This window comes from Rhopilema esculentum, chromosome 12 (assembly GCF_057945365.1).
Source record: "Rhopilema esculentum isolate cy_ngs chromosome 12, ASM5794536v1, whole genome shotgun sequence".
Taxonomy (NCBI): Eukaryota; Metazoa; Cnidaria; class Scyphozoa; order Rhizostomeae; family Rhizostomatidae; genus Rhopilema; species Rhopilema esculentum.
This window is the reverse complement of record NC_142826.1, coordinates 1,792,228-1,805,428: the sequence shown is the minus strand read 5'-3', so window position 1 is coordinate 1,805,428 and position 13,201 is coordinate 1,792,228. Positions and strand designations below refer to the sequence as shown.

The window sequence follows — 13,201 nt, the reverse complement described above, 5'->3', positions numbered from 1 at the left end:
GGTCAGGGTGGTCACATTTTTCTCAATGTTTTACGCTTCTCGGTCAATTACAGCGTAACAATTCATATGTAACATTTCATTTTGAAACTAAACTCAAAGCCAAAAACCGATAGAAATGTATTATTCCCACTCTCTCTTTAGAATATTTGTAGTTTTTATTTCTTATGAACTTGCTCGGAAATTGAAAATAATAAAAATAATACACAACATTATTCGCCATCTGAAATAATTTTTAAAAATCAATATCCGGTCAAAATTATATTTACACACGTCAACACTGATTTGAAAGGGCCTACCTCGCAGTGTAAGACATCAAACGTTCAAGAAAGCTGAGCTTGCTTAAGCCAGCAACCCGCAGTGAATGTGGTTTATTCTTTACTGCTGCCTCTACCGTATATTGCCTTATTAACGGAAGAACAGCTCCATCTCGTGGTCAAAACATGGGAACTGTTACCGTAAACTCGACAATCTCCACGGCCATCAACCTGTAAACATTGAGAACTTGTGCTTTTGGCATGCTTGTACCCAGGCCTCTAGATGAAATGTCTCCTCCGCAAAAAGTAGAATAGAAGGAAAAGAAGGATTTCAAAGAAGGCATGTCCCCTCGTTTCAAGTAAAATGATACAGACAAATTTATTAAGAACTGAAACTGCTGACAAAAACGAACGAGCAAAGGTTGATTGTGAGCTTCCCACATAACTGATTATGGTGTGAGAACAATTTCTTTCCACTTAGGATTTTTTTCAACTTTTAGATGGATGTGACAATCGATCTTTTGAATAGTTTGTTTAAACTCCGCCAGGCAAAATCAGGAGTTTTCAAGTAGAATTTTCACGTGAATATAGAATGTTTTAGGGCTTTTCCAACGACGGCGAGTATGTCATCAGTAAGGGATCAGAAGAAGTCCGTGGTTGGTGTTTTGTTTGTCATTCCAACAGACAAGCTGATAACCTGATAGCCTTGTAACCAGTCCATATATTCCTTTAGAACAATGGGCTGGCTATCAGGCTAACAAACTGACTAACAAGTGATCAACAGGCGAATGATTTGAGTGTAATCAACGGAACCTATTCAACAAACAATATGTAAGTCACACAAAATGTTGACATTGTCATGAATAGGCGTTCACTAACAAAACAGGACCTAGAAAGACATGTGATTTTAACACGCAACCGAAACATTACTTACTTGATTGAAAAATTGTAAATTGATGGATACAAAAGCCAGCCAGTTGCACAGGCACAATGCGAAAATACCCAGGAATTCAATTCTATGCCAAATGATTTTTGCGCAAAAATTTATTTTCAGCATATGTTACAGCACATGTAACAAGGCTCAGAACCCGTGTATATTTCAATTTTTGTTGACCGACGACCTCTCCTTTAAGAGTTTCGTAATTTTTAACAAAGGAAGGACTAAATAAGATAAGTTTTACGCGAAAACTTTTAGTCAAAATCATTGCCGAATTGAGCCCAACTTTGGTATGATGTCACAGTACAAAAGGGACCTATTATTGGGCCTATTTCATGCAGGGGCGTAACTTGGCCAATAGTTTTGGGGGGGTGAAAAGGGTTTCTGCCCTGCAAAACTGAGTGATGCCCTGCAGACCTCGTAGCAACGGTTTGTCTATAGGTTACTAGTGAAAGCTTTACCAGTGTACACTGGTCTTTACCAAGGACAAACTTCTAAGCAATAAAAACAAACTTGAAACTTCATTGCTTATGAAATATCTATTTCTCTACTTGAGCGTAAATTGTTTCTTTTATATTCACTTTTTTTAAGGTTGGTTTGCGAAATACTAGCTAATAAACAGCTAATTAGGGGGGAGGTAGGGTACATGATGTAGACAGTGCAACGAAATTTAGCCCAGTGGGGCTAAGAATCAAGTTTAGTGAGGTAGGAGGACCCACCATGGTTGGGTCCGACGTGAAGAAAATTTTTGAAATTATACCTTGTAAAAGGGCTAAAAAGCATCTTTCAGACAAAAATTTACATACTGTATAATTTTTGTTCTGCACTACTAACAAAAAACGAAGATTAGCTTTCAATCATCTGGTATTATAAGCGTCTGTTATGCCAAATTTCCGTCCATGATATTCAGCTACTGATTTAATTTAATTACATTATTCGTCATTCTAAATATGTAAAAACACTTAAAGACAGCCTATCTTGTTACGTCAATTGTTTTGAAGGTGAGCATGCCCCAAACATGTGTGGATGTGTCCATTATTATTCGTATTTTTCTACTGGCATTCGCATATATTTTTCATCACTTGCTTTATAGAATGTAAGCGTTTTAGTCTTAAATCTTTGCCTCTAGCACCACCCCTGATTTTAAAATTTTAATTAACCATTAAAAAATAAAATAGTATTCTTACATGTTGTATGAACTACTAGCTTTGATGATAAACCCACCCAGAGCAAGATGTATAGATATATCAATACTTATAAAGTATCTAGTTTGCTAGTACTGATATGAAATTTAATCAAAGTTATTATAGATTTTCAGATCTACTTTCTTTAACCTTGAAAACAAACTATGAGTATCGTGCTTGATCACGTTCTTCTTGATCATCTAATACAGATAAACAAAATGATTCCTGTTCGAATAGCTATGATCAAGATTGCAGGACCAACAATTAGTTCTTTCTAGTGTGACAGTTTGTTTTTAGGACAAATTTTTAAACAAATTAAGCAACTTGAAATATCAATTTCAGTGGCTGGAAACTTTCTCGAAGCTTCGCAGGAAGTCTTGAATTTTTTATTTTGCTGTCAGGAAGAAAAATATTTTTTCAAGGCCTGGGGATGTCATGCTAAAACTCTAGTATTAGACGTTGGGGAAGGAAAGAAACGACAACCTTTCGTTTCAGATTGCACGTAGTTGTGAATGACAGAGGGTGATTTGATTGGGAAAATTTTATTTCCTGAACAGAAATGTGCAGTTTCTTGCATCGAGAAGGCCATGTTTACACATCCAAAATTAAAACATTGCAATAATACAGAAAGTGATTTACTGAATTAATGCAAATAAAAGAAAAATAATAAAAATATACGTGAAAAAGTTAGCAATCAGATGAAACAAGATCGGTATCTTAACGATTTATTATGTTTTTAGTTCATGCACTGTTAAAAAGTAATAGAAAAAATGATAAAAACATTCTTATCTTGACCAAATAACGGAGCTTTTCCTTACATGTCTGTTCCGTTCTCTAAAATGCAATGTCAGGAAGGAAGTTCATAACAAATACGATATTTCCATTTCAAAATTCCTAAATGGCTCTTTACGAACTTCAGAGGTGGCATTTCTGCGTGGCAATAAAGCTCTTCTTGGCGCCCTGCGAAATCTTCGATTGCCCTGCGAAATCGACTATTTTTTGGATTGGGGGGGTGTTACACCCCCCCACACCCCCCGGTAGTTTCGCCCCTGATTTCATGGATGGGCCTAATGCTGCAGCAACAATAGCACCCAGTTTAATCCGGCCCTATTTACAATTCCTTGAAATTCAGCAACTTTTATGGAAACTTTGGCATGCAGGAAGAACTGAGAGGCCGTCCAAAAATTAGGTAACGACTTATGGGGAAGGGGGTACTGGTTATGATAAATTGAGAGAAAGGTTGTCTCAGCAACATGTTACGTACTGGCAAAAAGTCAAAACAGTTATTTTCCCACGTTGTAATGGCTTCATTTTGGATCGAAATTTCGAACTTAGAGCTTTCGAACTTTCGAACATAATGAAAACATTGCCAGATATTAATTTGGCTTCACCGTGCAAGCAAAAACATGTTCTTGTTTTTTCCCAACACAGCACATTCGATAAAATACAGATGGTTCGTACAAGGTAAAGGAAGCACGTTGTGGTTCGAATGAAGATTTTTGAAGAAGCTTCGTTTAATATTGCAAAGACCAAAAAGCTTGATAATTTCACGTTCCAGCTTAACGGCAAAGAGTGCACCCAGAAGCGTGCACCTTAACGGCAAAGAGTGCCGGCTGAAGAAAGAAACTGGCTTGAAAAAAGTAGGTTTCGTCGATTTAAAAGGATATCTGAACAAGAAGTATCCGAAAGCATTTTAAAAAGAGAGACTGTTAGAACTTAGAAAACTTGGGTCATGCTAAAATTCAAGTATGTCTTGTGGAATCTGAGGGAAATTTTTAAAATGTTTAATCTTAACTTTTCTCCAAGGTGAAATTTGCGTCTTAGGTAACGAAAGTCGTAAATGTGCACTTGTAGTCAAAATATTTAACTTGCTTTTATGTGATATAAGCTAGACTAGGAAGGGTTTGCTTAAGAAATATGAGACACACTAACATTTTAGAATTATAAGCGTTTATCAAGCGTACGCAGAAAAGCTTTTTCATGTTATCCAAGTGATGCTGAATCTGGAGTTCTTAAACTTGATGTTGTAGCTGGATGTCGAATTTTAGAAAACTTATCTCATTGTACAATATTTGTGACCGTGATAATGTAAAAACGGTTCGTCACCCACGGAGGTGCTCCTTTTTGCCTGAGGTGCCCCCCCCCCCCCCTACTACAAATACATCCAACGTCTGTGCTTCTCTTGCTTCAGAGCTAAAGCTTTGAAACCCAGCCAGGCAGACACTGTTTAATTGAAGAGGCTCTAGTTTCTAAACTGCTTTTCAGTGATTTGCTGTTGTGTATTTATGTACATTTGGGTACAAATATACATTGAAGTATAAAAACCTACATGAAACTTTATTCTGAAAAACGAATATTTGATGCTTACTCCTAATATTGTTTGTCAATCGTCAATTGAAAGAAGAGCTTTAGATAAATAAATCTAAATCTTGCCAAGAGATCTGGGATTAGCCAGGCTAAACGATACGAAACATATGATCAAGAAGTAACTTTAAGAAAGCCATCTGTGATAAATGCGATTAACATTTTTATATAAGGATTTGCGTTCACTTTTTAAACGATACAGAATGATAGAATTGCTTTCAATGATGATAACGATGATTACCATGATACCTGATCATGATATGATGGTGATAAAGATGATAACAATGAAGATGCTGATGATTATGATAGTGATGATGTTGATTGACAATGATGCCTGATTATGAAGGCGATTGTACTGCTAGTGAAGTGATTATGATTTCTGATTATAATGTCGATTGATTATGATGCATGATTAATATGGCGATTGTGTTGTTAATTATTATGATGATCAATGATTATAATGTCTTATTATGATGATTACAATGTTGATTGATTATGATGCCTGATTTCTTTGGCGATTGTGCTGATTGATGTTGATTGGTGATGATGCCTGATTCTGATGGTGTTGCTTTAATACTGGAGTTAACTAGAAATTCAAGAAGCGAGATGCTTTGTTTATGAAAAAAGTCTCTATCCCGACAGAATTTGTATCCATCCTATCATCGACGTAATTCTGGTCAAAAAGTAATTTTCCTGGATGTCTTTAATGTCAGTATTGCAGTCACCTATTATTCAAACTTACATTTCATCCAATTTCATCACGAGAAGTACGTCTATACTCTACAACAATGTTGACAGTGATTAGAAACTTAAAGTCTAAAAATAAATTGCACTTTTTCAAAATTTCTTTAAAACCTCTGAATATTACATAGATTCACACCCAGTGTTGACAAATTGATGACATGACAAAGAAAAATGTTGTCACAAACTTTTAACAATATCCATCCAAATTTTCCGAAGAAGATAAGAGCCATGCCAGGGTCCCTTGAAATTGACATATTGTGATCGATGTACTTGGTCAAAACCAGTGATATGAAACATAACTTCCACTAACACTTTTTTATAAGAACCAGTCAATTTAAGTTCAGGCTTGATTGTTATTAATTTGTTCTTAAATTAATAGGGTGTAAGCAGTGCGATCGTTCTAAGGAGGTGTTCAGGCCTCCCTGCTTTTTACAGTAGCTCAGCCTTGGGTTGTTTTTAATTTGTTCTTAACTTTTGATCAAATTTGAGGCTCGTGTTCTTATATAAAAACAGAGTGTAAACACTAACACCGTGAAAAGCCATGTTGAAAATATCTATGCCATCACGGCCGTCGCTATGGGAAGGGGGCATGCGGGGTTGACAGCTAGGGGTGCCTCGCAAGCAGATTTTCTTCTAACGTGTCAGCAAAAGTAAACTTGAAAAGTGGAGAAAATATAACCAAAAGTAACATCATTTTTGTACCACCAGCTAGCAATTCAAGGTACCAGTTACATCTTTAGTATCTTTTCAAAATCGCAACTGCTCGCTTTCACGAGAACAAATTGATTTTATTCCATATACCTAAAGGCGAATTCTAATGTTGTAATTCCACGTCAAATATCTGAGAAAGCATTCCCTGAATGAAAGTGACCGTACCGAAATTTGAAATTGTTTGCATGGAGTATGTCAGTGATGTCAGCAACATCAAAATATCTACGTTGGTCGATATCCGGGGGGAGCCTACACAGACGTTTCTATTTCATTCAACAAGGAGAAATTGGCAGTTTGGTGGCACTAAAAACTTCATTCAAGAAAATACAATGCAAATCAAATATACTTGGTAAATTGTTTGCAAATATGAAGCCGAAGATATCATTTCAGAAAATGGAGTTCTATTGATAGCAAGAAAATATTTAATGTCAGTAAACTACAAGGAAGGGGGTGAGAAAAAGATACAAGGGAATATCTCATTTCCGAGCAGAACTTCATGCAACGTAAAAAGAAAGACAACAACTGTAAAAAACTAGCAGGCATCCAGTTATGTAGAGATCAGAGCAAAGACGTTGAGTTTGTCTCTTCCATTGAGGGAGTGATTAGTGTTCAGCAAATCCATGCCCCCATCTATGGATAGCGGATGCGGGGAACTGAGGTACTTAGCCCCCAAAAATTACCCACGATGCATTTGAAACCATATAATAAATCATATATTGCTCTTGGCGTTTTTGCATGTTGACTTCCCCCCATTTCAAACAATTTTTTACTTCTCGTATCTGTGATACCCCCGGATGTTGGTGAAACTAGACACGCTGTCGCTGGAATTTCTAATCGTCAGTAAAGTGAGAAGCAAGAAATCGCAAGAAATCTGGTGGATATTCTATAAACTCTTTTGTTTTCATTGCGTCACCGCCGCTAAGGCAAAGGGCAGGTTTATTGAAAAAAGTAATCAATTATTTGCATAAGTAAGATGATGTTACAGCGGCAGTAAACAACAACAGATGCGTCATGCAACTCTCGTAAAGTTTTTGGCTTGTTTACAAACAGAAATTCATGGTTATCGATGCTTTTCGGTGATGCGATCAAGAACATGGCTTAACACATTAATTCGTTACAGAGCCAGGATTTAGAGACACGGATTTAGAGACACGGCAAAGTTTTTTTATACTGAGAAATCAAAGACTGCAATTTCTTTCTGGGCTAACGACACTTTTTCTTGGGAACAAAGTGTTTAAAAATGTAGAAATTTACAAATTGGGTCATAATATGCCCAATATTCGACTTAAACGAAGTCCTTTGAAATGATTTCAAACATGGCCTCTCATGTATATAGACCTTCTCACAGCACATGATCAATTTGAAGACAATTGCGACAGGTATCCTTCGAGCCAAAATCGTTCTTCAAATGGATGTGAACGATGGAATTAAAGTGTTTGCTTTTGGCATGGCGATACTTCTAACAGTAATTCTGAATGGCGTTATATTGGTAACAATTCTTATTGAAAAGCGGCCACGATTCAGTACCAGATGCATCCACGTTCTCGTCACAAATTTGGCCGTTTGTCAGTTTCTTATTGGAATGTTGGTGATGCCTTTCGTTGAAGTTTCTGTTCTACACGACAGCTGGAAGAACTCCACAGCTCTTTGCCAGGTACACTCTTTTTTATAAGAACCAGTAAATTGAAGTTCAGGCTGGCTGTTCCTATTTTTTATAGAAAATCTGAGACTGGATTGTTCTTAATTTGTTCTTAAATTATAAGGGTGCAATGCTAGGGAAGTGTTCAGGCCTCATTTGCCAACAACATGAGTGAGACAACCTTTTCTGGAGACAAATTTGAAAAAACACCGAAAAAGCATCCCTAGATTGCAAAATCTACTCGTTTTTGAGATGAAGCATTGTCCGAAATTCCATTTCAAAGCTTATCAGCCTCAACTTGTTCTGATTTTGTTCTTAACTTTTTACCAATTTTGAGGCTCGTGTTCTTACAAAAAATATTGCAAGCCAATAAACAAATATCAGGTTAGAAGGATTAGTAATCATCGAGGACACTGGCCAGCCCCCAGCCCGTAATCTATCTGGTCAACCATATTGAGACTATTACGCACCACTCAACAAAATCACTCACTGCTTCATACTTTCGATTTGTCTGAAAAATTTAGGAAACTAGCTTATAATTTCTATAAAATTTAGGACAGGGCGGGGAAAACATAGAAGGAAAAATTGACAGGAAGTTTTAAAACATTTTCACAGAAAAATACGCCATAGCACATTTTAAACTGTTGTAGTTATTGGACTTTAGTAAAGGGAACATAAAGCAAGACTAACTTTAGAATCAGAAGTTTATTTGAATTTCTGGTTAATTTCTGACAAATTTCCGAAAGCTATAAAATGATAGCTTCATATCTATTCACATGTATGACACAAGTCGTTTTAAAAGGATGCCTTGAAAAGAGAAAGGCACCTTTTAAAATTACAAGCAGTATAAATTTAACCCGAAGTTCATTTTTGGATTATTAATTATCATTATTATTATCATTATGTTGGTTCCTGATGATTATTATCAACCCTATAACTCAGTCTCGTTAAGTCGTACCCCGGGTAACTTGGACTTTACCTCAGGAATTTTCTGCCTTAATAAAGTCAAAAGTTTTCCCCCCGATAAGTCTGACATTCATTTATGCCACAGAATAATAATATTAAGTCAGACCATTTTCATACCGGCCTTAAAGGTCCGACGGGTTTCAACGGTTTATCCTTTGAAAGGCCTTTTCCCGGTTGTAGAATCGTGTCCAGATAAGTGGTCTTATGCAAGAACGACAATGACTGGTCGATCCATTCAAATTACTACGATTTTCTAACAAAATTTGATCAACTCTTTAAACTAAAACAGAAAAAAAGGAAAAGACTTGAAATCGGTGTCAGACTAGTCAAGGCTTCAATTTTTGGCAATATTCAAAGACTTCTTATAGATTTTTGTCAGGTAAACAATAAAGAAATGTTTGTTTGGTATTGAATAACAGCAGGAGGTTTTTCTTGAAGAGACTCATAAAAGCTCAAATTGGAATTTCGCTACGATGTTTGGATTGCCTTTGTCATGCATGTGAAGAATTAGCTCTGTGATTGCAGAAATCGATTTCATGATTGCTTTTGTAATAAGATCTGGGCCAGCTTTGAATGAAGCGAATTCTTTTTACCTGTAAGTTGTTCGATATTCAATTATCGTGTGCACAATTGATTAAAAAAGCACGAACAGAGTTGTGTTATTTAATGGAAAAACTTTTCAGACCGGAAAGCTCAAACTGGCTTTACTTCTAGATGAAACTATTCTCGTAAATGAAGCAGATGAAGAAAAGCAAGTTAATTTTATTTCTTTTGAAAAGAAATGCAAAGGAAAACAAGTACCGCCCATCCACTTAGTTAGTACAGTCGAACCACGATCGATTACTGTTATCTCGAACGCCCGCTATCTCGAACGCCCTTCATCTCGAACGCCCGCTTGCTCGAACTGCTTTTTTCTCCTATGGTTTCGTTAAATGGTATACTTTATGTACAAAAGAACTCCAGATAATTCGCCAAATTTCGAACTCTTTTCCGTAAATAAAGTTTTTGATTGACAATTTCTTACAAAAATCCATGAACTTGTTTGCGTTCAGAAAAGAATCTTTTTGCAAATTTCCAGGATTCTTATTATGCCCGTTTTGGCGGAACTTCGAAGCAAAATTCGACTTTCAGGATACCTTGAAAAGTCAAAACCTCAATAAAACGAATAATGAAAAATTTGGCGGTCCCACCATATCATACTAATATTGCCAAGGGTCCAGGCAGGGTCATTGTCACTTTTTCTAGGACCTTGACAACTTACTGAATCAGCTTTTCCTATTGTGTTTCTATTCCAAAAAAGGAACCTAGGAACATGACGAGGAATTGAGGTTAGAAATTGGTGAAATTTGATAATCAATTATGATCAATATAATTTCATTTAATTTCTTTATTTTTTTGGATATAACTTTTTTGCAAACAAGCCCAAATTTCACGCAAAAAGTCTGACGAATTTTATAATATCTTAAACACCGCAAACATTCTCTTTATTTCGGCTTGGTGTCAGCTTTTCAAGGTTCCTGAATCCTGATCAACTGTGTAACTTTATTTTGTTCTTTCACAGTTCAATGGCTTCACTACGTCAACATGTTTCTACACTGCAGTGCTTACACTGTGCACCATCAGCCTCGATCGGTTTGTGGCTATCGTCTTAGCAACAAGGTATCAAAAACTGCTGACAAAGAAACGAGGCTGCATAATCGTGTGTCTGATTTGGACGACTTCATCGTTATTGTCAACGCCACCTCTGATTGGCTGGTCAACTTACCAGTATCATCCGGGAACTCTTCACTGTTCACCGTTATGGATTGGCCAGTGTGGCTATTTCTATTTTACATTTACCATTTCTGTTATTATTCCGACATCTCTGACAGTTTTGAGTTACATTATAATCTTTTGGAAAGTTCGAAAGCACCGAAAACGCGTCGCCATGTGGCAAAACGCGAGAGGACGCGGGTTATCTTCGAAATCGGAAGGTGCGGAAAGCGATATAGAAATGAGTCAGGCAGTAACAATACATAAAAGTCCCGCAGTAGCTCGCAGAAACGGCAGTGTTATGCACAGTAGGAGCGAGTTGCACACAAACAGCCCAACAACGAGTCATAAATCGCTTTCGCCTACAACTGGCTTGCGGGTGTATAAACCGAGAAGTAACTCCCAGAAAAAAGGCAGCTTCCAGGAAGGAAGTCTTGCACCAAATGGATTTCTAAGAAAAGGGAAGTTCATTGAATTCCACGGTGAAGGTATATTTTACAATCCTAAAAAACACGAGCCGTCGAAATTAGCGCAGAATCTAGGTGAACCTGTTGTTGTAAAGGAATTTGAAAATGTTGAAGATAAGGCAGATGGTACGAAGAGCGAAGTAGTCCAATCAAGAGGGGAGGACAATAATAAGGAAATTACCGCTACAGAGCCAGTTACAACAAATTCGAGTAAAAACGTTGTGACAAATGTCACTGAAAATAGAGGTGAAAGCGATAGGAACACTAAGAAAAGAGTCCACAAAGCTAATTTAGGGAGATTAGTGAAGATCAGTCGAACCCAAATGACCGATAATTCGAAAATGAGCGAAGAAGACGCCAATGGCCTTTTAAACCTTAGTGAAGATAATGGGGGGAGTTCTGTGCCTAAAAGCGAAAACTCAACACAAAACACAGAGGCATCAAACTTGAATAATGATCTAGGAGCAACAAACGCCGAAGGAGATATAGATAACAATGCGCCCAAAGGAGGAAACAAAATAAGTACAATTGCAATGGCCCTGATCACATCGATGACCTCAAAGTCAAGTGAAACAATAAAATCAAAGCGAGGCTCGCGTAGAAAGACAAAGCATGTCAATAGGACGCTGCGAGAATTCCAAGTTGCCAAAACGGGGGCGATTTTGCTCTCAGTTTTCATGGTGTGTTATGGACCTTATACGGTCGTCCATTTATGTCATTTACCGTTTCCAGTCCCCATTTGGGCTCAGCACTTCGCAATGTGGTGTGTGTTCCTCAACAGTATACTGACACCTTTAGTCTACGGGCTTATGAACAAGGACACGCGACAAAAGATAAAGGCAGCAATGAAGAGATGTTGGAGATAGCATGACGTTGCAGCCAGAGCTCATTACAAACATCTCATTTCTGCAGCACGGTAGTCCATGTTGCAGATTGATTGTCCTTCTACACGCACAGTTCACTCACAGTTGTCGGGAACTATTTTTTGGCCGGCAATTAAGGACCTATTTATCATTTACAGATAGCAGTGATTAGTTAAAAATTTCGAACACTTTCACTTTCAGAATAAAGTTCAAAATAGATGATCTCACAAAACTCTATTTTCAGTATTTTTTATTACATTCAGTAGTTTTAGTCACATAAAACAAACAGGATTATTAAATAGACCTAGCTATGGAAAATCAGTTAAATGTGACACAAAATTGAATGAGATATGGCCATACGAGCAGAAGATCTTTCCCTGTCAAATCATTGTGATTTGGTCGTGGCTCAACGATCTATCAACCAGGCCAAGGCCATAGTAAAACATTAGCAAGACCAAATTTCTTTCCTTGCCTTATCTCATTTTCGAAATTGAGAATCGATTGTCAATTTTCGAAAGATTTAACATTTTGAGCGATCTCGCGATTTCAAAATATTTAGTCAAAAGTAAAAAATTTCAATTGAATAAATTTTTGATGACGACACACTTTGGCAGTTAAGCCAGTCTTGAAAAAGTTTGAGACCTTATTAAGAGAATGAAATTTCTATAAGCTTCAAATTCACTGAGAACCACAATTGCTAAAAATCTATCAATGGCATCCACATCATAACAATCTGTGCGGTTCTTCTCTCTGCGGTTTAAATACATTTGCTATGTAACTGGCAAACCAGAAAGACATATTACATTAAAGAACATATTTTTAAAATAGATCTACGATTATTGCATAGAAACATATTATGAAATTCACTTGTTTATTAATTTTCTGTACATCGAACATGCTTAAGTCACATTTTAAAGTTTGTTTATTTAACTACTTTTTGTTGTGGGGATGGTTCAACGTCGGACTTTGCTCAGATGTTGGAATTACTACTTCTTAAAAGAAAACGAATTTTGTGTTAATTTGTAAGCAGTTTTTGGCAACGGAGCCAAGGCTCGTAACAGTTTGATTTGACAGTTCTTCGTTGGTCAAGTAACAACACTTAAATTAATCCTTCCAGGAAAAAGGTCATCAACATAAATCAGGCCTTGTCAGCTGCAACTCGAATTTGAACAATCATTTCTCGAGCCTTCAAATTGCAAGAGCTAATAGTACTACCCACTTTCTTAAACATTTGCCAACTGTTTCCAAACTGAATAACCAGCGTCAAATTAAGTATTTGTACATGTGTGTAATCTACACAGCAATAGATTGTTCTAAGCC

General features: G+C 36.8%; 2 protein-coding genes across 2 annotated transcripts in view; one reads left to right on the top strand and one right to left on the bottom strand.

Moving 5' to 3' along the window:
- The window catches only part of LOC135681249 (E3 ubiquitin-protein ligase NRDP1), a 32,690-nt gene extending 32,168 nt beyond the window's left edge, over positions 1-522 (bottom strand). Inside the window, exon 1 of the mRNA XM_065195616.2 lies at positions 297-522. The gene's annotated coding sequence lies outside the window, so the exon portion shown is untranslated. The remainder of the gene's footprint in view (positions 1-296) is intronic.
- Positions 523-6,476: 5,954 nt separating this feature from the next.
- LOC135681347 (uncharacterized) lies at positions 6,477-12,788 on the top strand. Its single transcript, XM_065195773.2, has 2 exons — positions 6,477-7,848; positions 10,361-12,788. The coding sequence occupies exons 1-2, from the start codon at positions 7,546-7,548 to the stop codon at positions 11,882-11,884; spliced, it is 1,827 nt and encodes a 608-aa protein (XP_065051845.2). The 5' UTR covers positions 6,477-7,545; the 3' UTR covers positions 11,885-12,788.
- The last annotated feature ends 413 nt before the right edge of the window (positions 12,789-13,201 follow it).

Bases quoted from the DNA above. Each gene is read 5' to 3' on its own strand.
- LOC135681347 (XM_065195773.2), top strand. From the start codon at position 7,546: ATGATCAATTTGAAGACAATTGCGACAGGTATCCTTCGAGCCAAAATC. The intron at 7,849-10,360 runs GTACACTCTTTT...GTTCTTTCACAG, and splicing joins ACTCCACAGCTCTTTGCCAG to TTCAATGGCTTCACTACGTC.